Genomic DNA, 27028 nt, shown 5'->3' with positions numbered 1-27028 from the left:
TAACAATGCTTGGTGTGACCCCCATAAAGTGCATGCCCTCAAATTCTTTTGTTCCCCAGACCTGAAATACCTGGTGCTTCTGTGCAGACCCTACTGGCTGTCTAGGGAATTCATAACTGTTAGTATCACAGCAGTGTACATTCCGCCGCAGGCTGACACTGACTTGGCTAATAAGAAACTATACAAGATAATCAATATGCTGGAGACCACACACCCAGAAGCTGCCTTCGTCGTCACCAGTGACTTTAATCAAATATCACTGACGAAACTCTCTCTGAAGTTTTGTCAGCACATCCAAGTGAGCACTCATGGAGATAACACACTTGACCACTGTTACACTCCCTTCCACAAAGCTTATAAATCTATCCTTCGCCTAACTTTTGGAAAATCAGATCACTCTTTTGCTTTTGTTGACACACAGACAGAAGCTGAAATAAGTCAGGTCAAGTCACTTTTATTGTCATTTCGACCATAACTGCTGGTACAGTACATAGTAAAAATTAGACATTTTTTCAGGATCATTTTTACATAACACAGTACAAAAACTAGACTGAACTAAATAAAAAACAACACTGAAAAAAACTACATGAGACTACAGACCTACCCAGGACTGCATAAAGTGCACAATACAGTGCAGGCATTACAATAAATAATAAACAAGACAATAGGGCAGTAAGGTGTCAGTCCAGGCTCTGGGTATTGAGGAGTCTGATAGCTTGGGGGAAGAAACTGTTGCAGTCTGGTTGTGAGAACCTGAATGCTTTGGTGCCTTTTCCCAGGCAGCAGGAGGGAGAAGAGTTTGCATGAGGGGTGCGTGGGGTCCTTCATAATGCTGTTTGCTTTGCGGATGCAGCGTGTAGTGTAAATGTCTGTAATGGCGGGAAGAGAGACCCTGATGATCTTCTCAGCTGACCTCACTATCCGCTGCAGGGTCTTGCGATCCGAGATGGTGCAATTTCTGAACCAAGGGAAAATAAGAGGCGATTGTTGTTCCAATCGCCCTCCATGCTATGCTGCAGGACTGCTTCGATAACGTTGACTGGAATGTCTTCCATGATGAGGATGTCTCTGAGTTCACAGATGGAGTCACGTGCTTCATCCAGAAGTACATTGATGATGTTGTCCCCCAGAAGTTAGTTAGGGTCTTCCCGAACCAGAAACCCTGGATCAGAAGTTCTGTGCGAGCAGCACTTACTGTGTGACATAGAGCTTACTTTGCCAGCAATCAGCAGGAGCTCAAGAAAAGCAGCTACAATCTGTGCAAAGCTATCAAGGCTACAAAACAACAATACAGAGACAGATTGAGTCAAAATTCACAACGAATAGCACACATGACTTGTAGCAAGGGTTGCATACTATTACAGATTTCAAAGCCAAATGTAGTGGTGCCGCCAACATCGTGGCCTCTCTCCCAGACGAGCTCAATCACTTTTACGCTCCATTCAGAAGCAGAATCAGGTTTATTATCACCAGCTAAGCCACCGCTACAATCTGCAACCTGGTCATCTCTGAGGTTGAGGTACGCAGATGTTTCCAACGAGTGGACAGTCACAAGGCTGACAGACCGGACAGCATCCCAGGGTGAGTACACAGGATGTGCGCAGCACAACTGGCAGGTGTGTTCACTGACATTTTTAATCTCTCCCTCTCTCAGTGTAGCGTGCCTTCCTGCCTCAAATGATCCATTATTGTCCCTGTTGCAAAAAGGACCAAGGTAACATCCCTGAACAACTGGCACCCTGTCACAATCACTTCAATAATAAGCAAATGCTTTGAGAAGCTGGTCAAGGATTACATTTGCAGCATTCTTCTACTCAAACTGGACCCCCTACAACTCACCTACTGACCCAACCGATCGACAGATGACGCAATAGCCACTGCTCTAAATACTGTCCTTACACATCTGGAAAAGAAGGATGCTTAAGTGAGAATGCTGTTCTTGGGTTACAGTTCATCATTCAACACCATAATTCCATCCAGGCTCGACAGGAAGCTCAGAGACCTCTGCCTTGGCCCTGCATTGTACAGCTGGATCCTGGATTTCCTGTCAGTTTGCCAGCAGATGTTAAGAGTGGGCTCCCTCAACCTCTACCCTTCAGATTCTCAACACAGTAGCCCCTCAGGGCTGTGTACTAAGTCCCCTCCTTTACTCCCTGTATACCCATAACTGTGTTGCCACCCACAGACACTACATTTGCCAACGACACGACATCGATTGGTCTTATCTCAAACAACGACGAGGTGGTCTACAGGGATAAAGTTATCTCTTTGACACAGTGGAGTGAAGAAAACAACCTCTTGCTCAATGTCACAAAAACAAAGGAAATGGTTATGGATTACAGGAGGAATGGAGACGGGTTAACCCCTATTGATTTCAATAGATCCGGGGTTGAGAGGGAAAACAGCTTTAAGTTCCTCGGCATCCAGATCACCGAGGATCTCACGTGGTCTATACAAACCAGCTGTGTGGTGAAGATGGCACAACAGCGCCTCTTTCACCTCAGATGGTTGAGGAAGTTTGGTACGGGGCCCCAAATCCTAAGAACTTTCTAAAGGGGCACAATTTAGAGCATCCTGACTGGCTATATAACTTGCACCTCCCTTAATTGCAGGATTCTGCAGAGAGTGATGCGGACAGCCCAGTGCATCTGTAGTTGTGAATTTCTCATGATTCAGGACGTTTACAAAGACAGATGTGAGAAAAAGGCCTAAAGAATCAGCCCAACTACCATCTATTCCAGCTGCTACCATTGGGAAATGGTACCGCAGCATAAAACCAACAGGCTCCGGAACAGCTTCTTCCACCAGGCCACCAGGCTGATCAATTCATGCTGATTTGAATGTATTTCTATGTTGACTGTTGTGTTTATTATAAATTACTATGATCGCACATTGCACATTTAGATGGAGACGTGACATAAAGATCTTTACACTTCATGTATGTGAAGGATGTAAGAAATAAAGTCAATTCAATTCAATCCAACCCTATTGTATCCACTTCCACCACTGCCACTGGCTGTGCATTCCACGCACCCACCACCCTCTGTGTGAGAAACTTACCCCTGACACCCCCTCGGTACCTACTTCTAAGCACTTTAAAACTATACCCCCTCGGTACCTACTTCTAAGCACTTTAAAACTATACCCCCTCATGTTAGTTATCTCAGCCCTGGGAAAAAAGCCTCTGGTTATCCACACGATAAGCCTCTAGTTATCCACAAGATAAAGCCCCTCATTATCTGGTACATTTCTATCAGGTCACCTCTTACGTTGCTCCAAGGAGAAAAGGCCAAATTACCTATTCTCATTAGGTACGCCCTCCAAATCAGGCAACATCATTGTAAATTTCCTCTGCACTTTCTATAGCATCCACATCCTTCCTGTAGTGAGGTAACCAGAACTGTACTCCAAGTGGGGTCTGACTAAGGTCTTATATAGCTGTAATAATACTGTTGGTTTTTGAACTCATGGCATTGATGAATGGCAAGAAAGCTTCTTAACAAAGCTGTCAACCTGTGCACAGCTGATGATACGTTAGAAGAATCTTTTGTAACACAGGAATTCACCATGGAAATAATTCTTCTGCCAACAGAGCTAGTGTCAACCATCAAAAACCCATCTAACATTAATTCCAGACTAATTCCCATTAACATGTCCTCTCCTATTGCCCACCCTGATCAATCCACATATCTTGGGACATGGAAACATAGAAAACATACAGCACAATACAGGCCCTTCGGCCCGCGAAGCTGTGCCAAACATGTCCCTACCTTGGAATTAACTAGGCTTTATCCATAGCCCTCTATTTTTCTAAGGTCCATGTACCCATCCAGGAGTCTCTTAAAAGACCCTTTCATTTCCACCTCCACCACCACCTCTGGCAGCCCATTTCACACACTCAGCACTCTTCGTGTAAAAAACTTACCCCTGACATCTCCTCTGTACCTACTTCCAAGCACCTTAAAACTATGCCCTCTTGTGCTAGTCATTTCAGCCTTGGGAAAGAGCCTCTGACTATTCACACGATCGAAGCATCTCATTATCTTGTACACCTCTATCAGGTCACCTCTCATCCTCCGTTGCTCCAAGGAGAAAAGGCCAAGTTCACTCAACCTATTCTCATAAGGCATGCTTCCCAATCCAGGCACCATCCTTGTAAGTCTCCTCAGCATCCTTTCAATTACTTCCATGTCCTTCCTATAATGAGACAATCAGAATTGAGCACAGTACTCCAAATGGTGTCTGACCAGGTTCCTATATAGCTGCAACATTACCTCTCGGTCTTAAACTCAATCCCTCAATTGATGAGGGCAACAGTGACATGGGAGACCAGAGCACCAAAGGGAGCATGTGTAAGCTCCAAGTTCCAGCATGACTCATTCCATTTGGCTCTGACTCACAGGAGGTTCCAGTTGTATAAATTTTAATTTCTTTGAAGTGACATCATGATCAGCACAGAAACAGAGGCTGGTTCCTTTATTGTACTGTTCTATTGTGTATTTTTTAAAAATATTGCTTGGTTAATTCACATGGTTTTATTTTATTTCATTTCTTCACTCGTTAGATGTAGACTTCTGATGACTAAGCCAGCATTATTTGTTCGTAATTTTATTTTCTTGAATGTAGAGATTTAACAGTTCATTTATAAGGAGTTTTTAGAACTAATCTCTAGGTCTGGAATCACAGAGGGCAGATGATATAGGCAGTAGAAAATCAAATGGGAGTTTCACAATAATCCGGCAGCCAAAAGCCATCAGGTACAAATACTTGGGGCTTGAACCTTCTGGTTTTAGTTTTGCAGTTCTTTTAAATTTTCATGTTCGGCAATTTCAAGTGTTATAATTTTTCAGTCAAGCAATGTACTGGCCTGCACTATTTATAAAGAAAATATGTTAAGAATATTGAGATCTTTTCTAAATGAAATTGCCTTTTTGCCTACAATGGGAGTTCTCTGGGGTCATTTTGGTAGCAGTTTACATTCCACCTCAGGCCAACGTCAAGCAGGCTTTGGGTGATCTGAGTAATGGGATCAACATGCACGAAACAGCACACCCTAGAGCCTTCACCATCGTTTTGGGAGATTTTAACCAGGGCTGTCTGAAAAAAATCACTAAACAACTACCATCAACAGATCACTTGCAATACCAGAGAAAACAACACACTGGACCATTGCTACACTACCATCAAAAATGCCTACCATGCTATTTCACGCCCTCACTTCGGCAAGTCTAATCACCTAGCTGTACTTCCTGAGTATACGCAGAGACTAAAGACTGCGGCACCAGTAGTGAGGACCAAGAAGGTATGGACAAGGGAAGCACAGGAGTGCATCCAGGACTGCTTTGAATCAGTAGACTGGACTGTATTCAGGGATTTATCTTTGAATCTGGATGAGTATGCTGCAGTTGTTACCAACTTCATTAAAACCTGTGTGGATGAGTGTGTGCCTACAAAGACTTATCGTACATTCCTAAATCAAAGGCCATGGATGAACTAGGCGGAACATCACCTGCTGAAGGCTAGATCTAGTATTCAAGTCTGGCAACCGAGGCCTGTTCCAGAAAACTTGGTATCATTTGTGGAGGGCTACTTAAGGGCAAAGAGCCAATTTCAAATGAGGTTGGAGGTGACACCAGATGTACGGCAACTCTGGCAAGGTCTGCAAAACATTACTTCCTACAAAGCGAAACCTAATAGTATGAATGGCAGTGATGCTTCACTACCAGATGTACTCAACACCCTCTATGCACGCTTTGAAAGGGAGAACACAACTACAGCTGTGAAGACCCCTGCTGCACCTGATGACCATGTGATCTCCGTCTCAGAGGCCGATGTTAGACTGATTTTAAAGGGAGTGAACCCTCACAAGGCAGAAGGTCCCAATGGAGTACCTGGTAAGGCTCTGAAAATCTGTGCCAACCAGCTAGTGGGAATATTCAAGGACATTTTCAATCTCTCATTCCTACGGGTGGAAGTTCCCACTTGCTTCAAAAAGGCAACAATTATACCAGTGGCTAAGAATAATAATGTGGGCTGCCTTAATGACTATCACCCAGTAGCACTCACATTGACAGTGACGAAATGCTTTGAGAGACTGGTCATGACTAGACTGACAGCAATAACCTGGACCCATTGCAATTTGCCTATCACCACAATAGGTCACTGGCAGACACAATCTCAATGGCTCTCCACATAGCTTTAGACCACCTGGACAACACAAGCACTTATGTCAGGATGCTGTTTATCGACTATAGCTTAGCATTTAAAACCATCATTCGCACAAACCTCATTGAGAAGTTGCAGAACCTGGGCCTCTGTACTCCCTGTGCAATTGAATCTTCGACTTTCTAACTGGAAAACCATATTCTGTGCGGATTGGTGATAACATATCCTCCTCGCTGACGATCAACACTGGTGCACCTCAGGGGAGTGTGCTTAGCCCACTGCTCTAATCTCTATATACACATGACTGTGTGGCTAGGCATAGCTCAAATACCATCTATAAATTTGCTGACGATACAACCATTGCTGGTAGAATCTCAGGTGATGACGAGAAGGCGTACAGGAGTGAGATATGCCAACTACTGGAATGGAGCCGCAGCAACAACCTGGTACACAACATCAGTAAGATGAAAGAGCTGATTGTGGACTTCAGGAAGGGTAAGGTGAAGGAACATATGCAAATCCTCATAGAAGGATCAGAAGTAGAGAGAGAGAGAGCAGCTTCAAGTTCCTGGGTGTCAAGATCTCTGAGGATCTAACCTGGTCCCAACATATCGAAGTAATTATAAAGAAGATAAGACAGTGGCTATACTTTATTAGGAGTTTGAAGCGATTTGGCATGTCAACAAATACACTCAAAATCTTCTATAGTTGTACTGTGGAGAGCATTCTGACAGGCTGCATCACTGTCTGGTATGGAGGGGCTACTGCACAGACCAAAAGAAGCTGCAGAAGGTTGTAAATCTAGTCAGCTCCATCTTGGGCACTAGCATACAAAGTACCCAGGACATCTTTAGGGAGCGGTGTCTTGCAGCATCCATTATTAAGGACGTCCAGTACCCAGGGCATGCCCTTTTCTTACTCTTACCATCAGGTAGGAGGTGCAGAAGCCTGAAGGCACACACTCAGCGATTCAAGAACAGCTTCTTCTCCTCTGCTATCCAATTCCTAAATGGATTTTGAAGCTTTCGACACTACCTCACTTTTTAAAAAATATACAGTATTTCTGTTTTTGCACATTTAAAAGAAATCTATTCAATATATGTAATTGATTTACTTGTTTATTTATTATTATGTTTTATTTATTTTTTCCTCTCTGCTAGATTATGTATTGCATTGAACTGCTGCTGCTAAGTTAACAAATTTCACGTCACATGCTGGTGATAATAAACCTGATTCTGATAGAGAGAGTGAAACCACCATATTCGCATAACCTCCATGTTAGCCACAACAGCGTTCTCACATTTGCATTCTCAACAGCATGCAATATAAACAAAATGTGTATTTAATATTCTGTGTTTCTCTGGGCTTACAAAAATAATTTTGAAACAGAAATTAATCTCCATTGTAAAAATACACTGTAAATCATTTTTAAAACTAGCAAACATTTACTGTAAAAAAGATAAAAAGCACTGAAGCTGCTTATTTAAATAAAAACAGGAAACACTCAAGTTGGTTAAGCAGCACTTGCATGTGAACTGAAATAATGTTATAATTTTCCTGTTAGTTTTACTATAATTCTATTCATTTTAAAAAAGGATATATTCAGGTTACAGGTTAAAGACCAAAGTCCAGAACTGGGGCAGAGTAAATTTTGCAACCATTTAGTGGAATCATGCAGTGGTTGACTGCACAAAATTGTTTGCAGAGAAAGGAGTATCTGCAAAGTGGGAGCTTGTTAAAAGCGTGATCTCAAGAGTTCAGTATGTCCAAGTTAGGGTGAAGGGCAAGGCTAGGCAGGCTAGAAAACACTGGTTGACAAAAGATATTGAAGTTCTGGTTAAGAAAAGATGGAGGCATAACTGCACATAAGCAACTGTACTCTAGTGAATTTCTTGATGACTAAAAGTCATGTAAGAGTGCACAAGAGCGAAGTTAGGAGGGCAAAAAGTAGATACGAGAAGAATTTGCAGACATGTTGAAGCAAAATCAGACAGACATACTTTATAGATCCCAAGGGAAATTGGGTTTCGTTATAGTCGCACCAAGAGTAGTGTAGAAATATAGCAATATAAAACAATAAATAATTAAATAATCATAAGTAAATTATGCCAAGTGGAATTAAGACCAGGACCAGCCTATTGACTCAGGGTGTCTGACACTCCGAAGAAGGAGTTGTAAAGTTTGATGGCCACAGGTAGGAATGACTTCCTATGACGCTCAGTGATGCATCTCAGTGGAATGAGTCTCTGGCTGAATGTACTCCTGTGACTAACCAGTACATTATGGAGTGGATGGGAGTCATTGTCCAAGATGGCATGCAACTTGGACAGCATCTTCTTTTCAGCCACCACCATGAGAGTCCAGTTCCACCCTCACAACATCACTGGCCTTACAAATGAGCTTGTTGGTGATTCTGTTTGAAATGATTTGTTGAAATGATTCTGTTGGTGTCTGCTATCCTCAGTCTGCTACCCCAGCACATAACAGCAAACATGATAGCACTGGCCACCACAGACTCGTAGAACATCCTCAGCATCATCTGGCAGATGCTAAAGGTCCTCAGTCTCCTCAGGAAGTAGAGATGGCTCTGACCTTTCTTGTAGACAGCCTCAGTGTTCTTTGACCAGGGAGGTTCTTTATGTATGTAAAGAACAAAAGAGAGGGAGAGAATGGGTCCCCTTAAAAACCACATGGTTGTCTGTGAATGAAACCAAGTAATATTGGCGAAGTTTTTAATATTTCTCTTCAATTTTCACTATGGTGAAAAAGAAGCAAGTTGGGGAAATGAGCTGTATTGTGTTCGGCTACACTAAATGTAGATATAACCTCTGGGCCTGACCTTCTGCCTTTTCAGACTGAGATGCTAGAGAGAAGAAAAAAAAAATCGCAGAGGCCCTTTCCTTACAAAGACTTTTACTTCTTCTCTAGTCACAAGTGATGCGTACAGGAGTGGTTCATATAGTATCATGATTTAAAAATGGGGAGCAAAGTCAAGCCATCTACAGATGAGTGATTCTGACATTGGCAGTAGATAAATTGCTGGAGGATTTTAAGGGACAGGATCTACCAACATTTAGAGAGATGGTCTGATTCAGGGCAGTCAGCACAACTTAGAGTGCAGGAAATTGTCTCCAAAGAGAATAGATGAGGGTAGAGCAGTAAATGTTGTCTATATGAACTTTAGGAAGGCCCACGACAAGCTCAGTAGCAGGCTATGTTGGAAGGTTAAATCACATCGGAAATCACGGATTACATTTATAATCAGCTCAGTGGTATGGAGCAGAGGGTCAAGGGTAATGGAGCTCTGTGTCTAGTGGTGTTCCATAAGTGTTAGTGCTGGGACCTTTGTCGTTTTAAGTTTATACAAATGATTTGCATGTCAATGTACAAGGAATGCTTAGTACTTTTGTGTATGGTGTTACAATAGCTGGTATTATGGATAGTGTAGAAGGTATAAAAATTACAGGTTGATTTTTAATCCGCTATGTGTGTGGACTGCAGATTGGTAAAACCTTTAAATCCAGATAAATGTGAGGTACTTCTCCTATAGGTGCTGCCTGGCCTGCTGTGTTCCACCAGCATCTTGTGTGTGTTGTTGTTTGAATTTCCAGCATCTGCAGATTTCCTCGTGTTTGCTCTTTAAATTGTATTGTATTTTATGAGATCAAACCAGGGTAGGACTGATACAATGAATGGTAGGAATACAGTGAGTGTTATGAATCAAGGGGATCTAGGATTGCAAGTGTATAGTTTGCTGATAGCCGTGTCACAGATACATAGGGTATGGCAGACCAACCTTCATCAATCAGGGCACTGCGTATAGGAGTTGGGAGGTTATGATGCAGTTATACAAAACATTGGTGAGGCTGCGCTTCGAGTGTTATGTACAGTTTTGGTCACCCTGTTACAGTAAAGATATCATTAAACTAGAAAGAGTGCAGAAAAGAGTTATCAGGATGTTGCTTGGACTTGGAGGGCCAAATTACAAGGAGAGATTGTGTAAACTATTCTCTGGAGCTTAGGAGATCGAGGGGTGATAGAGGCATATGAAATCATGTGGGGCATAGACAGGGAGAAGCACAGAATTTTCTCAGAGGGAGGATGCTAGAAACATGATGGCATATAATTAAAAACACAATATATGATATATATGTACAACGTCTGAAATACATCTTATGGAAATGTTTGTTTGATGATGAACTTCAATAAAAAAATAAATTACAAAAAAAAACACAAACACGAGGAAATCTGCAGATGCTGGAAATTCAAGCAACACACACAAAATGTTGGTGGAACGCAGCAGGCCAGGCAGCATCTATAGGAAGAGTACAGTCGACATTTCGGGCCGAGACCCTTCATCAGGACAGTGTTTAAAAGTGAAATCAGGAGCAACTTAGTCATGCAAAGGGTGATGCATACTTGAAATGAGCTGCCAGAAACAGTGGACGAGATGAGCTCATTTGCAACATTTAAAAGGGTTTAGAGGTCTATGGGCCAAATGTAGGAAAAATGGGACTAGCTCACTGAATAACGCAGAGAGCATAGACAGGTTGAGCTGAATGCTGCTGATCTTGATTCTATTTCGTTCATAGCTTTTCATTAGAACAGAAACAGAAAATAAGCATGTTCTGAGTTGCAGAAAAGGGGAGAGGGTTGAAGAGGACAGAAATAAGACTTCAAGAGACTTAAATTGTACACAAGTCGTAGAGAAAAATAAAGTAATTTTAGAACTGCAGGATATAAATCATTGCAATTTCCGACAATACCCAAAAAGCCAGTTCTGACACAAACTGTAGAGGTTGGTAATCTGAAATTGTTAAATTCAATATTAAGCTAGTCTGTATGCTGTGGTTCTTGCTGCAAGCAATGCTTTAGCTCATCAGTTGTGTCTTCTGTTTGATTTAACATGGTCACCCATTGTACCTCTGCACAAACAACTGAAAATGACATCTCCCTGCTCTTTTTGCTTCTTTTTTTATTATTTACAGTTTTAGTTAATGACATCTGTACTGCTCCAGAAGTTGAGGTTGAAATTCTAAATTTTACATGGGATGCCAGCATGGGTTCTGAAGTCTGAGAGGCAGTTCGTGAGTAACAACAGAAACTGCAACTTCGTAGTATTTAGACTATTTCAGCTTTCCTGTAATTATTCATTATTTTGACATAATTGTGTGCACACGTTTTTTAATCAATTGTTCGTTTCCAGTCACACATTTATTCTTTCAACTGCTGTCACCACTAGGGGGCTGCTGCCCAATCCATTCTACTGACAAATGTAGTCTGTTGTCCATATGTGTATTTTGAAACCACACAAAGAATTATGAATTTTAAAGCAAGATATAAATTCTACGTGGTTGACATTTATTGCCAGCATGGAATCTTAACTATTTAGCAAAAAAAATCAAATAGGTTTTTCATGTCTTTTTGTCTTTTTATTAGCTAGTGAATATAAATTCAGGAAGTATAATAGATTTGGAATTGAAGTCAATTCTCAGGTTAAAACTTACATTAGAGCTACCAGATTATTTGGTGAGTCGTTCACAACATAATATCCTTATTCAGTCTAGCCAATATGTAACTGCAGAATCACCACTGTGTCTTTCTAAAAACTATTGCCTCCAAATAGGGTAATTTAAGATTTACAGTACAATAAATGACAGTATTTCAAGCCACATTCACTTTCCATAAGGAAGTAAAAAATGAAAAAAATAAAGCCTTATTAAGCTCTAACTTATCATTCTAGATTAAAAAAAAAACACAAATTAAAATTCCCACTCTGCAGCAGTGGGATTCAAATTAATGTCTCTGTAAGCTAGTCTTCTGGATAGAAGCCAGTATCTTAATCCTGTAGAACCACACTTAAATGACATAATTTTGGTCAGAAATCTTCCTATGGAATATTTTAATTTCCCTCACTGAAAACATTTTGTCATTCCAGACTAAACACCACCGACCACATCCTCAAATAATTTGAGTTAGATTTCTAATTTACATTTAACTCTGCAGAATAAATATTAACAGAAGAAGAAATTGCTTTCCAGTAAGTTACTGGTGATGTTACCTTACAGTATTTCCTTCCAAAGACTAACAAACAAAATATTTAGCAATCTGTTGCAAAAGTACACTAGCATCTAATCCATAAAGCAGAAAACTATACAAATATCCACAAAAACAAGACAAGGGCATTGAGTATAAGAGTTGTGATGCTATGTTGCAGTTGTACAAGACATTGGTGAGGCCACACTTGTGTATTGTGTAGTTTTAGTTAGTCAGTAGGAAAGACATAATTAAGCCGGAAAGAATGCAGAGAAGATTTGTAAGAATGCTGTCAGGACTATATTACTGTACCATGCTGTATTCCTCTTTGACTCAAGGGTCTGAGTTATGTTGAGAAATTAGATAAGCTAGGATACAGAGGTGACTTTATACAGGTATAAAATCACAAGGAGCATACAGAGGGAGTACGCACACAGTCTTTTTTTCCTGGAGAAGGAGAATCAAATATGTGAGATTTAGGTTTCAGGTGAGAAGGGAAAAATTTAAAAGGGTGGTGAGCATATTTAATGGGCTCCCAGAGAAAGTAGTTGAGGTGGATACAATAAAATTTATGACATCAGGAAAGGTTGAGGACGTTGACTAAACATGGGCAAATGGGACTAGCTTTGAATGGGCATCTTAGCTGGCATGGACAAGTTGAACAAAGGGCTATTTCTGTTCTGTGTGACTCTTAATCCAAACCTACCACTATATTAGTCTATCTTCAATCAGCATCATGCAAGCTGGTGTCAATAAATCTTCTCATCAATGCTCATTCTGGCTTCTCTCTAATGCTTAGGTTACATCCTGCTTAAATATTGACTTCAATTTTGTGAATGTAGCAGATAGCCTGAAACAAATTTAAGCTGATACGAAATAAGGACAAATGTCACCACGACTAGAGCTAGCCTAGTGCAAATTAAGATAACTGTGAATAACCATGAGTATTGGAAAGCAATCATTCATAGTGCCTGACCCATGCCCCTCAGCATTATCATAATTGAATTCCTTCATCAACAACTGCTGGATGTCATTATTTACCAGAAACTTGAACATAGCCACTGGTATGGTGGAGACAGCACATTCAATGCTAGGCATTCTACAGTGGGTGACCCATGATCCAAAATGACTTCTCACCACCTAAAAGACAGAAATCAGGTACATGAAGATAAATTCTTCACACTTGCCTGAGAGTGCTCCTTCAATGACACAAGATACTCAGCATCATCTAAGACATCATTCCCTCTCAGATACTGCTCAACCCATTAGGTTCCCCCAGCACTTTGCTTGCTGTCTGTTATCATACAAGACACAGCAGCTTAATTAATCAACAGACTACATGCCACTTTAACATTCACTTCCATCACACTGAGTCTGTGGTAATGCACCAGTTACAGGAGTTTTCAAATCTTCAAAAGTACTTTGCAAATTTTCTTTGCTTGATGAATGCTGGGAATTTGGCAGCCATTTTCAATTCTCATGTAAAGGATTTTTCCTTCCATAAGAAAACACAACAGACATAAAAGACAAAAGGTGTTGTGCACTATTTCTTGACAGCTCCACACAACCAATATTTCACTGACATGTTGAGAATAAAAACCTATACATCAGCACCTTAGGCTTTTTCTTTTCAATTGACTAATTTGATTTATTATAAATCAAAAATAATGGAAAAACTCAATAAGTCAGGCAAAATCTGTGGAAAGAAAAAGTTAGTTATTTTAGGAATTCGATACCTTCATCAGACAGGAAAGAATGAAATGCTTGTTTCTCTTTCTACAGATTGGGCCTATCCTGAATTTTCCAGCATTTTCTATTTCTGCTTTGGTTTAAGGCAGATCTTTTTTAAAAAAATAATTTATTGTTTGGCACAAGTTTGTTGCCGTGTTTATAATGTGCACACTGAATTCTTCATTGAGAGAAATGTCTGAAACAATGGATCCAAGAGAGCAAAGTCAAAATCAAATGAATAAGAGTCCTTGTTCTATAGAGTCAGATAGCACAAAATTTATCAGACCAATGTGCCTGTGCTGTCCCTCAAAAGCTAATCTAGATTAATTTTTCTTCTTGCATTCCATCAACTCAATGCCCACTCATCCCCTCCTATTCTCTCCACACACTTCAACTAGGGACAATCAGCACATCTTAGGTACGTGGGAGGAAATCAGAGCATGATGGGATACTCATACTGTCACAAAGAGAAAGTGTAAACTCCATACATTCAGCACAGAGGTCAACATTGACCCCTGGTTTCTAAAGCCATAGAGCAGCAGGTTTAAACGTTTCTTAACTGTCATGTTAAAATGCACTGACCATTTCCAGTGAACTGTTAGGTCTGATCATGTGTGAAGACACAATGCCTTGACACTAATGGTAAAGGCCAACAGACATAGCATGGTAAATACTAGTTGTAAAAAACTAAACTTGATCCAATTATTTGATTATGCCAACAGTTTTACCCATCATGGGTTAGTTCTCAAAGTGCGTTTTCTCAAAAATTTGACGGTTTAAATCTTGAGATGGTTTAAATGAGCAGAAACTGAGTTGAGAACAGAATAAATCTTAAACTGGCAAAAATTTATGTCAATATTTTTAAGAAAAATAAAAAGCAGACATAGAACATTCACATTAATGCACTCAACTTCACAATTTTATTCTGGCATAATATAGAAAGCATAGCCTTGTTGTTCATTTTTCAAGTGACAATTCCATCTGCATATTATAATTTCTAAGTTATTGATGTTTCGTTCCATTCCAAAGTGCAAGCACACTTTAGAAAGACTAAACAGCAATTCATGGTTTTTTTAAATTGTGAAAGGAGTTAAATGAGAAAAGACAGACTCAGTAAATATCAAATTTTGACAAAATTACAATCAAACCCTTCATAGCAATACTTTGCCATTTAGTGGATCCAGTTTAAAATGAGGTTAAATCTCCTCAAGATCTGGATATTCCTTTATGATATGAGTAAACTCCTTGGTCAGCGAAAGAACTCCCACATTTTCCCACATTTCCTATCAATGGCATCCACAATTTGATATGGATTGGACACCATGTGAACTAACTCTAATAGCTAAGAATCACTACCTTTATGAATATGTTACTCTGTAATGCTTTAACTAATATTTTTCTTGGATGTATACTCTGCAATTCTGTGTACTAAAACTAACAGTTAAAAAACAAGGAATATTAAAGTCTGTATTTTTTTTCATGAAGTGAGTCAAGATGTGCTGACATGCAGCTGGGTAAAGCTACCAACTCTGAATTTAAGGCTAAAAAACAATCATTTTATATCCTTAAACAGCATGGAATACTTGTTCTTGCTGAGTAAACTGAGCAAAATACACTGATATAATTTTCAGATTGTAAGAAATGGAAAAGCTTACCTAGATATGTGTAATTACTGGTCATTATCCCTTTACACAGGTCCATGGAAGGACTGCTACCATGTTCGACAGACTGGATATGCAAACAGTGGCATGTATTTAATCAAACCAGAAGGCACAGAGAAACTAATCCAAGTCTGGTGTGACCATAGCCATGATCAGGGGGGCTGGACAGTCATCCAGCGTAGGGTCGATGGGGCAGTCAATTTTTTCAGGAACTGGGATAACTACAAGGTAAATATTTTCAAATTTTTGTTCACATTTATCCTGGAAATACAAGCTCAAGGTGAGTGACAACACACTTGAGCATTCATGATGACACATTCATGCTAGATTTGGGCAAGGTATTGTACAATGCACAGTTTCCACATCAAAAGTAAGCCATTCTCCAGCTGCAGACAACCTTGCTTTTCTCAAATGGCAAAGGTTTTTTTAAAAAATTCTATGCACGCAGGATACCCTGCAAATATTGACATGCCAGTGGAAACTAAATCAAAAGCTTCTGGAGGTACTCGAACAACCAAATAATGGAGAGCTCCACAGCCACAGATGAGTTTTTTTTAAATATTTGTGCTGGCATCAGAAATGTTAAACTTTAAAAACCAATCCCTCCAAATTTCAGATGCACCAATTGAGATACAGATTTTTGTGTCGCATGCCCTTTGGAACCATTTTCAGGCTTCAGTTTGAAAACTCTGCTATGCAGCATTTTATTTTTGGAGGGATTGTAATCATAGTCCTGTAATTTAGGACAACTCTTTAAAGTGTGCTTGTCACATATTTTCTGATCTTGACATGTTCACACATTTCTCTGAAACTGCCATTAATATAATAGTCAAAAAACTTTTCCTTTTAAAAGTTGTTCATAGGAATGTGGATATTAATGACATGGCTTATCATCCACAATTAATTACCTTTAAATAATTGAAGATGGCACCTGAGATTTGTCATCCTGAGCCACTTCAGTATGTGTAATGAAGGTGTTTCTACAATGGATTTAGCTAAATGGTCCAAGGATTTTGACTTAGCAAAGATGAAGGAGCAGACATACATTTCAAATTTTAGACTGGTGTGTGACTTGGGGCAGAACTTGCAGGTGATGGCATTCCCTATGGCCAGGTAACAAAGGCTACTGTTGAGAGAGTTTGTTGAAGAGGCCTAGGCAAGTTTCATACTGAAGTTATGCTTAAAATTTGCCAAAAAGAACTGTGAATTCCTGTTTTCTCTGCAGTACGATAGCAGAAACTACAACAATACAGGGAATTATCCTCATTCAGATTCAATTTATCAAAGTAGCTGTAATCGCATTGATACAGTAAAAAAAAAGGTTTAACTTCAGAACAACGATTGTGTAGAATTCCAACTGAAATAATATAATTAGTGGAACAAACATCATGCGTGGGTCAAAAGGATACAACTCCATTATATTGCAGGTACATATAGGTCATACGACTACACAGAGTTCAACTAGATGTGGTTAGCTCAAAACCACCTGCTAAAATGTACAATGAGTTTTGGTCTTCTTAGCCAAACCACCTAAAAGTCAGACATCCCAAGTCCCATATAAAAGGAGAATAATCAAACTGCTTGCCAACAACCATGAGTTCCAGTAATTCCTCAGCCAAGCCACTAGGTTCAAACATACTGTCATGAAAAATCAAAGTGCAAAGAACTTGTATGGCACACTCATGAAAGCAAATGCATGTTGAAGTGCTGTTATTCAAGGCAAAGGATTTAAGTAAACAAAAAATATAAAGCTAAAACTGTTCAGATAACCACACATGATACTGCTGGCAAAAAGAACTGAGAGCTACTTGACGTTCATCAAGTCGTAATGGTAGAAAAAACAATTCAAAAGGATACTGTATTTTTCATGCTGACCATGTGATCTCTTAACACTAAATTTTCTTCTAATGAAAGCCCTGTTCAGGCACTGCAGAATACTGATTTTTCTGAATAAATTCCTTCATTGTTTATCCAAGTTATAAGTCTCCATATTATAGAAGTTAAAACTTCAAATTGGTTTATTACTGTCACATGTACTGAGGTACAGTTGAAAAACATGTCCTGAATACTGTTCATACAGATCAGTTCATTACAACAGTTCACTGATGTGGGACTGTTAAAAAAATAATAGATTACAGAATAAAGTGTTACAATTGGAAAGGAAGTGCAGTGCAAATAACCAATAAGGCCCAAATCTATAACAAAGTAGATTGTAAGGTCAAGAGCCCACCTTATCATATTAGGGAACCATTCAATAACAAGATAGAAGTTGTTCCACTTGAGCCTGGTAAAGATGCTTTCAAAGTTTTTATATCTCCTGACCATGTAAGTGGGGAAGGGGGAAGAGAATATGTCCAGGTGGGTGACATTTATGATAATGCTCGCTGCTTTAACAAGCCAATGAGAAGTGTACAGAATCCTGAACCCATGGAGTAGAGGTAGGTTTCATGATATTCTGTGTCATGGCTACAACTCTTCTTTTTTTTTAATTAGTTTTTTTATACATTTTCTACATAACTACAGATAAAAAAAACCCAGATCAAAATGAAGGACGTTGATACAGTGCAAAAATAAGCATACAATAACAATCTGAAACAGAGAAAGATAATTGAAAAAGCACCCAAATTGAAGACAAGTAAAATTAGTGTCCTCCCCAAGCCCCACAACACAAAACAAAAAATATAAATCAGGTCAATCTAACCCCCAAACTGTGAATACACTTAGCAACAGAAGATATTAATGCCTACTACCAAAAGAAAAAGGAGCTGAAAGCAAGGGACAGAAAAAAAAACCTTAGTTAGATTATGAAACCTTAGGAAGATTATGAAAGTACTCAATAAAAGGTCCCCAGACCTTATGGAACTTTAAGTCCGAATTAAGAATTGATTAATGAATTTTTTCAAGGTCCAAGCAAGCCATAATATCATTAAGCCATTGAGCATTCGTGGGCAGGGCAACATCTCGCCATCTAAGAAGGATTAAACGTCTAGCCAGGAGAGAGGCAAATTATAATATTCGACACTTAGACGAACTCCGAAGTAAATCTGTCTCACCCCAGAAACCGAACAGAGCAATTAAAGGGTTTGGTTCTAGGTGGTGATTCAGAATATACGATAACGTTATAAAGACATCGTTCCAAAATTTCTCCAAGCTAGGACAAAACCAGTACATATGAATGAGAGAGGCCTTTTGCATTTATCACAAAGCGGACTGATGTTAGAGTAAAATCGAGATAATTTACATTTAGACATATGGGCTCTATGAACAATCTTAAACTGTAAAAGGCAATGGTGAGCACAAAGAGAGGTTGTATTAACCGATTTGAGAATCGAGTCCCAAGTCTCATCAGTTAAGGAGATATTTAAATACTGCTCCCATGCCATTTTAATTTTATCCACAGGGGCACGTCGTAAGGCTGCTAATTTATCTTGAATACTTGATGTTAAACCTTTACCTAGTGGATTAATGGAAAGAAAAAAGTCCATAACATTTTTCTCAGGCATTTCAGGGAAGTTAGGAATTAAAGGAACAATAAAGTGTTTAATTTGGAGATATCTAAAAAAATGAGCATTGAGCAGATTGAACTTAGCAGAGAGCTGTTGGAAAGAAGCGAAGCGATTATCAATAAAAAGATCTTCAAAATGTCTAATGCCCTTCCTATACCAATCATGAAATGCTGAGTCATACGTAGTGGGTAGAAAAAGGTGATTATGTACGACAGGGCTGGAAATGGAAAAACCATGGAAACCATAAAATTTCCTAAACTGAGCCCAAATATGCAAAGTGTGTCTAACAAGAGGATTAACTATTAATCTGGACAAACTACTAGGGAGTACATAGTCAAGAAGTGGAGAGATAGATAGTTCTTTAGTGGAGCTCAACTCCATTGCCACCCAATTAGGGCACTCGGGTTGGCCATGGAAAAAAGACCAGAAGGTAGCACAACGTATATTGGCTGCCCAGTAATATAAACAAAAGTTAGGTAGAGCCATGCCACCCTCCTTTTTAGGTTTTTGGAGATAAACTTTATTAATTCTAGAGCGCTTATTCTACCACAGATATGACAAAATAATAGAGTCTAAGGAATCAAAAAAAGATTTAGGAATAAAAATTGGGATTGATTGAAATAAGTATAAAAGTTTAGGGAGAACATACATTTTAACAACATTAATACGACCTACCAAAGACATAGATAGAGGTGACCATTGTACCAGACTCTGTTTTATAGTATATGCAAGATTGGCAAAATTTTCACGAAAGAGATCTTTAAACTTCCTTGTGACTATAATCCCAAGATAGGTAAATTGATTATGGACTACTTTAAAAGGTAGATCACGAAATGTTAATTCTTGTGCTTCTTTATTAATTGGGAAAAGTTCGCTCTTATGTAAATTAAGTTTATAGTCAGAGAACTGGCTAAACTGGTCAAGAAGTGAAAACATTGGAAGTAAGGATGTAGACGGATTTGAAAGAAAAAATAATAAGTCATCAGCATAAAGAGAAACTTTATGCTCAACACCCCCTCTCCAAATCCCGGTCAATTCAGGACAATTTCGAAATGCTATCGCCAAAGGTTCTATAGCCAAATCAAAGAGAAAGGGACTTAAAGGGCATCCCTGACAGGTGCCACGTTTGAGGTTAAATAACTGGGATTTCTGAAAATTAGTTAAAACAGAGGCAGTAGGACACAAATACAGTAATTTGATCCAAGAGATAAAACTTTGACCGAAGTCAAATTTTTCTTTTTCTTTCTAAATCTTTTTATTAATATTAGTAATATGGACAGAATACAAATGATATATTGATAAAGAAATTACCAACATATAAATTCCATTACATATGAAAAAAAACATACATGATAGTTACAATATAAATGAGTTTACCAAAACATAAGCCATAAAATATATGTATGAACATAGTAAGTCTAAATATTTCATAATATATGATATAAAGAAAACAGAAAAAAGAAAGAAAAAAAACAAAAAAAATATAATGCCAAACTAGCTAATCTAATCTAATAACTAATATAGAAGAAAAAAGAAGCAAAAAAGAGAAAAAAAAGGGGGCTGTTTATAATATCTCACAAAAATAAGTATTCATCAATGCCGTCACTTCCGGTCCTCTCAAAATCCATAAGCTAAAAGCTGGGAAATCAAATGAACTTGGCACAGGGTCATATTACATCATATGAAAATGTTGAATAAATGGTCTCCATAACTTTTCAAATTTAATAGAAGTCTCAAAAGTACCACTTCTAATTTTTTCTAAATTTAAACATAACATAGTTTGAGAGAACCAATTAAATACAGTGGGAGGATTAATTTCTTTCCAATTCAACAATATAGATCTTCTAGCCATCAGAGTTAGAAATGCAATCATTCAACGGGCAGAAGAAGATAAATGCAGTGAGTCTAAGATTGGTAAACCAAAAATTGCGGTAATAGGATGAGGTTGTAAATCAATATTCAAAACCGCAGAAATAATATCAAAAATATCTTTCCAATATTTCTCCAAAAATGAACAAGACCAAAACATATGAGTTAAAGACGCAATTTCAGAATGACATCTATCACAAATAGGACTAATATGAGAGTAAAAATGAGCTAATTTATCCCTATGTACGACCTTAAATTGTATTAGTGAATGTTTGGCACATAACGATGATGTATTAACTAATTGAAGAATTCTATCCCAATTCTCACTAGAAATACTAAGCTCTCTTTCCCAATCCTTTTTAGTCTTATAAAGAGGCTCTGAACGTATCTTCATAATTATATTATAAAGTTTTGAAATAAGCCCTTTTTGAAAAGGGTCTAATTCAAATAAACTCTCCAAAATATCTGACGGCACAAAATTTGGAAATGTAGAGAGTACAGAACTTAAAAAATGTCTAATCTGTAAATATCTAAAAAAATGAAATCTAGGCAAGTTATATTTGTTGGATAATTGCTCAAAAGACATAAAACAATTATCTAAAAATAAATCAGAAAATCTTAGTAATCCCTTAGTTTTCCAAGCCGAATAAGCTTGATCTATAATGGAAGGGTAAAAAAAACAATTAGATACAATAGGACTATTTAAAACAAATTGAGTCAACCCAAAAAATCTCCGAAATTGAAACCATATACGCAAAGTATGTTTAACTATCGGGTTGTCAATTCGTTTCGACAATTTAGAAAGAGCAAAAGGGAGAGAAGTCCCTAAAATAGAACCCAGAGCATAAGCGGATACCGATTTAGTTTCTAAACTCACCCAACAAGGGCCAAAATATCCACCCCCATCTTTCAACCAACATAACAAATATCTAGTATTAACTGCCCAATAGTAAAATCTGAAATTAGGTAATGTTAACCCGCCTTCCTTTTTTGTCTTCTGTAAATATATTTTACCTAACCTGGGATTTTTATTCTGCCATATATATGAAGAAATTTTAGAGTCAACATTAGTAAAAAAAGATTTCGGGATAAAAATTGGTATCGCTTGAAAAATATATAAAAACTTAGGTAAAATAACCATCTTAATAGTATTAATCCTACCTATTAGGGATAAAGATAAAGGTGACCACTTAGTAAACAAATCTTTAATCTGATCAATTAAGGGTAAAAAATTAAATCTAAATAAATCTTTATGGTTTTTTGTGATTTTGATCCCTAAATAAGTAAAAGAGTCATTAACTAATTTAAAAGGTAAATTTCCATAAATTGGGACCCGTTTATTCAAAGGAAACAATTCACTTTTATTAAGATTTAACTTATACCCAGAAAACTCACTAAATTGAGCCAATAATGATAAAACTGCTGGAATGGATTTCTCCTGGTTAGAAATGAATAGAAATAAATCATCTGCATACAAAGATAACTTGTGAATCTGTCCCACGATTAATACCCAAAATATCCTGTGATTGTCTGTTGGCAATTGCCAAAGGTTCTAAGGCAATGTTAAATAGTAATGGACTAAGAGGACATCCTTGTCTAGTGCCCCGAAATATGCGAAAAAAGGGAGATCTTTGATTATTGGTAAACACTGAGGCTACTGGAGTATGATAAATCAATTTAATCCATGATATAAATATCGGACTAAAATTAAACTTCTCCAACACAAGGCCATTCAACTCTATCAAATGCTTTCTCCGCATCTAATGAAACCATGCATTCTGAAGTGTCATGTGAGGGAGTATAAACAATATTCAACAATCTCCTAATGTTAAAAAAAGAATAACGATTTTTAATAAAACCAGTTTGATCATCTGATATAATTTTGGGTAATACCTTCTTCAATCTAGATGCCAGTAACTTGGAAAAAATCTTGGAGTCTACATTCAATTAAGATATAGGTCTATAAGAAGCACAGTTAGTAGGGTCTTTATCTTTCTTCAATATTAAAGAAATGGAAGCTCTATAAAAAGATTGCGGCAAATTCCCCAATCTAATGGCTTCCTCAAAAACCTTATCTAACCAAGGGGAAAGAGTAACGGAAAAATTTTTTAAAAATTCAACTGTATAACCATCTGGACCCGGTGCTTTCACAGAATTCATTGAAGAAATAGCCCCCTTAATTTCTACATCCGTAATAGGAGTATCCAAAATCAAAAAATCATCAGATGATAATCTTGGAAAATTTAATTTCCCAAGAAAATCAGACATGGTATTATGATCTTGAGGAAATTCAGATTGATACAGGGAGGTATAGAAGTCTTGAAATGTCTTATTTATCTCATCATGATTAACAGTCAGATTCCCATTCTGCTGACCAATCTTAGTGATTTGACGTTTACCCAAAGCATTCTTCAATTGACTAGCTAACAGTTTACCAGATTTATCACTATGTATATAAAAATCAGATTTAGTTTTCATTAATTGATTTTCAATCGAGGATGTAAGTAATAAACTATGTTCCATTTGAAGTTCAACCCTTTGTTTGTAAAGCTCCTTACTAGGAGCAATCGAATATTTCTTATCAATCTCTTTAATTTTATCAACCAATAAGAGAGTTTCCATCTTAGTACGTTTCCTCAAACCAACAGAATAAGAAATAATCTGTCCACGTATATACGCTTTAAAAGTGTCCCAAAGTGTTCCGCAGGAAATATCATCTGTAGAATTAGTTGAAAAGAAGAAGTCGATCTGCTCCTCCATAAATTTTATAAAGTCAGAGTCTTGCAACAAGGTAGAGTCAAATCGCCATTGTCTAGCATTAGAAGCTGTATCCGTAAATTTCATAGAAAGTAATAATGGAGCATGATCAGAGATAGCTATAATATCATAGTTATAACTGATTACCAATGGAATAAAACAAGAGTCTACAAAAAAATAATCAATTCTCGAATAAGAGTGATAAACATGTGAGAAAAAAGAAAACTCTTTGTCATTAGGATGCCGGAATCTCCAAATATCAAAAACTCCATTGTCAGTCAAAAAAGAGTTAATACAAGTGGCCGACTTATTAGGTAAAGTCTGAATAGATAAAGATTTATCCATCAGAGGATTTAAACAACAATTAAAGTCACCACCCATTATTAACTTATATTCGTTTAGATTGGGTAAAGAGGTAAATAAAGACTTAAAAAAGTCAGGACAATCCACATTTGGAGCGTAAACATTAACCAAAGCAATCTTTTTATTACAAAGTAAACCCGTAATTAACAAAAATCTGCCATTCGGATCTGAAAAAATATCATGTTGAACAAATGAAATAGAGGAGTCAATAAAAATTGAAACTCCTTTTACTTTAGCATTCGAATTTGCGTGATACTGTTGACCCCGCCAAAATCTAAAAAAACGAAATTTGTCCCCCTTCCTCACTTGAGTTTCTTGTACAAAAATGATATGAGCATTAAGTCTTTGGAATACTTTGAAAATCTTCTTTGGTTTAATTGGATGATTTAAACCATTAGTATTCCAAGACACAAAATTAATGGTCTGAGCCATAATTCTAAAATCAACCCTTTGGTATAGAAAGGGTTAACCAACTTATACACTCATGCACCCGGAAGAGGAACAAAAGTAAAGAGAAGGCCCGGAAGTGACGACAACACAGACATATTTGAAGTTCAAAAATAGCCCAAATAAAAAAACTAACACAAACTGGTACAAAAAAAATAGAATCAGAAAACAGACCATCCCCCCACCCCCCAAGAAAAAGAGAAAAAGCCAAAATATGTCTTAAAAAGGGAAAAAATAAGACTAATCCTACCCCCATGTCAGCTGAAGAACACTCCATATATAAAGGATATATATAAAAGAATCACCCCAACTTTAAAAACTAAAATCGCTATAATAAAAACCATATTTCTAAGTATAGTTAGTTGTAAAAAGAATAAAAATATAATCACTAAAAAAAATTATAAATTGGGCTCTAGCCCAGACAAAACAAAAAATATTTAAGCTATGATAAGCGATGGATTGTAGGAAAAAGGCGAAAAAAATAAAAACATAACGTCATCTTAAACAAAACCAAAAATCTTTTTCAAAAAACCACCATCTTAATCAAAGAAAAATTCACCTTCAAAGAATTAAAAATATACCTTCGAAGGAACAAAGTTAATGGACAAGTATGCAGTTAAATGATTAAAGTATATAAGGCAAAACAATTAATATGATGAAAACACACTTTAACTTAAGTATAAAGTATAGGATGAACCTACACCAATAACCAGATTTTAATTCTGGTTTAAGAGATCGAGAACCATCTTACACAATCAGAATCATTCATTTATTAGAGACTGGTGTCTGTAGCAGTAGGGAAGTTCTCCTCCAGATATTTTCTCACTTCTGAAGTTGAAGTGAAAACTTGTCGTGGAGCATTCGACGGAGAAATTCGAAGCTTCGCAGGGTATAGAAGCGCAGGTTTCAGATTTTTCTCATAACATTCAGCCATCAACGGTTTAAAAAGAAGCCTTCTTTTTAAAAGGTCAGGACTAAAGTCTTCTACCAGGCGGAAGCAAAATTCTTTGAATTTATTCATTCCTGCTCGACGAGCTGCTCTTATAAGTTGTTCTTTGTCATGTACATAATGGAACCGGACAATTACCACCGAAGGTTTGCCTGTAGCACCCGGTGATCGACGCCGAATTCTATGTGCCCGATCCAATAAAGGAGGGTTATTCGGGAAAATCGTCGGAAACGCTTCTTTTAAAAGTTGAGCAAAATATTTCGAAAGGTCATATTTTTCTATGCCATCTGGAAGACCAAGTATACGTAAGTTCTGTCTTCTGGACCGATTCTCAAAACAGTCACTCTTGGCTTTAAGGGCTTCCATCAGCTTAATGGTCTAAATTAAATCCTGTTGCAGTTTTTCAATAGTCAAATCTCGCTTCCGAGCATCTTCTTGCAGAGACGCAATAAGAGCTTGTTGCTGTTTAATTACTAAATCCGTCTTAACCATGTACTCTTGAAAAGCCTTTATATCTTCTTTAAAAAATTGTTGTAGTTCAGCAAATTTTTTATCCAAAACCTCCATAAACAATTCAAAAGTTAATTGAATTTGTTGTGGCGGAGCCTGCTTCTTTCCGTTACCGTTCGGATTGCATCCCGGATCCCGTCCCTTAGACCTGAGAGACATTTCTGTTTGCATATCTTCAAAAGTTCACAACAAACTCTTGGCAGTAAATCCAAACAAAAAAAATAACAAAGAAACTTTCGGTATAGGTAAAAATAAGCTGAATAAGGGTGATCAAAGGTTAAAAAAAGTAAAGGTTATGGAGCGAATCCAAAACAGTACTCACTCCATGAGCGTCTCCAGCTGACTCCGAAGTCAAATTTTTCTAAAACTGCAAAAAGGTAGTTCCACTCTATACGATCAAATGCTTTCTCCGCATCAAGGTAAATAACACATTCAGGAATCCCAGTTGGAGGTGAATATAAAATATTGAATAGACGCCGAATGTTAAAAAAAGGAGACAGTTTTTAATAAAACCAGTCTGGTCATCAGAGATAATAGAGGGAATAACAGTTTCTAATCTATAAGCCAAAACTTTAGCCAAGATTTTAACATCAACATTATGCAAAGAGATCGGCCTATACGAGGAACACTCTGTTGGGTCTTTACCCTTTTTTAATAAAATAATAATAGATGCCTCAATGGCTACAACTCTCTGCAAGTTCTTTCAATCACAGGCAGGGAAGTATCAAGCCATGATGCCCCCTTACAGGATGACTTCTATGATACATCAATAAAAGTAGTGGGGGAGGGTCAAAGGAGACATGGGAAATTTCTTTAGCTTCCTAAGGAAATAAAGGCACTGGTAAATGTTTTTGGCCATGGCATCAATATGGCAATTGGTGACATTCAGTCTCATGTTACGTACCCCGTAACTGGGTAACTTACCAGCAAAGATAGAAAGGTCCGTTGAAGTCTGATGGTACTATTTTAACAGTATTTATTAGTAAAAATACACAAAAATAATATCAATGCAAACATACAGATACTATACGTCG

At 37.7% G+C, this 27028-nt stretch overlaps 2 protein-coding genes across 8 annotated transcripts in view; one reads left to right on the top strand and one right to left on the bottom strand.

Annotated features, from left to right (window-relative positions):
• ralgps2 (Ral GEF with PH domain and SH3 binding motif 2) overlaps positions 1–27028 on the bottom strand; it is a 542667-nt gene that overhangs the window by 227659 nt on the left and 287980 nt on the right. The gene's annotated exons all lie outside the window — the stretch shown is intronic.
• Positions 1–27028, top strand: part of LOC132402184 (angiopoietin-related protein 1-like) — a 119742-nt gene that overhangs the window by 57622 nt on the left and 35092 nt on the right. Inside the window, exon 3 of the mRNA XM_059984876.1 lies at positions 15628–15821. Within this exon, the coding sequence (XP_059840859.1) occupies positions 15628–15821 (194 nt within the window). The remainder of the gene's footprint in view (positions 1–15627; positions 15822–27028) is intronic.

This window comes from Hypanus sabinus, chromosome 11 (genome assembly GCF_030144855.1).
Source record: "Hypanus sabinus isolate sHypSab1 chromosome 11, sHypSab1.hap1, whole genome shotgun sequence".
In the NCBI taxonomy this organism is placed as follows: Eukaryota; Metazoa; Chordata; class Chondrichthyes; order Myliobatiformes; family Dasyatidae; genus Hypanus; species Hypanus sabinus.
This window is presented reverse-complemented; position numbering and strand designations above follow the sequence as displayed.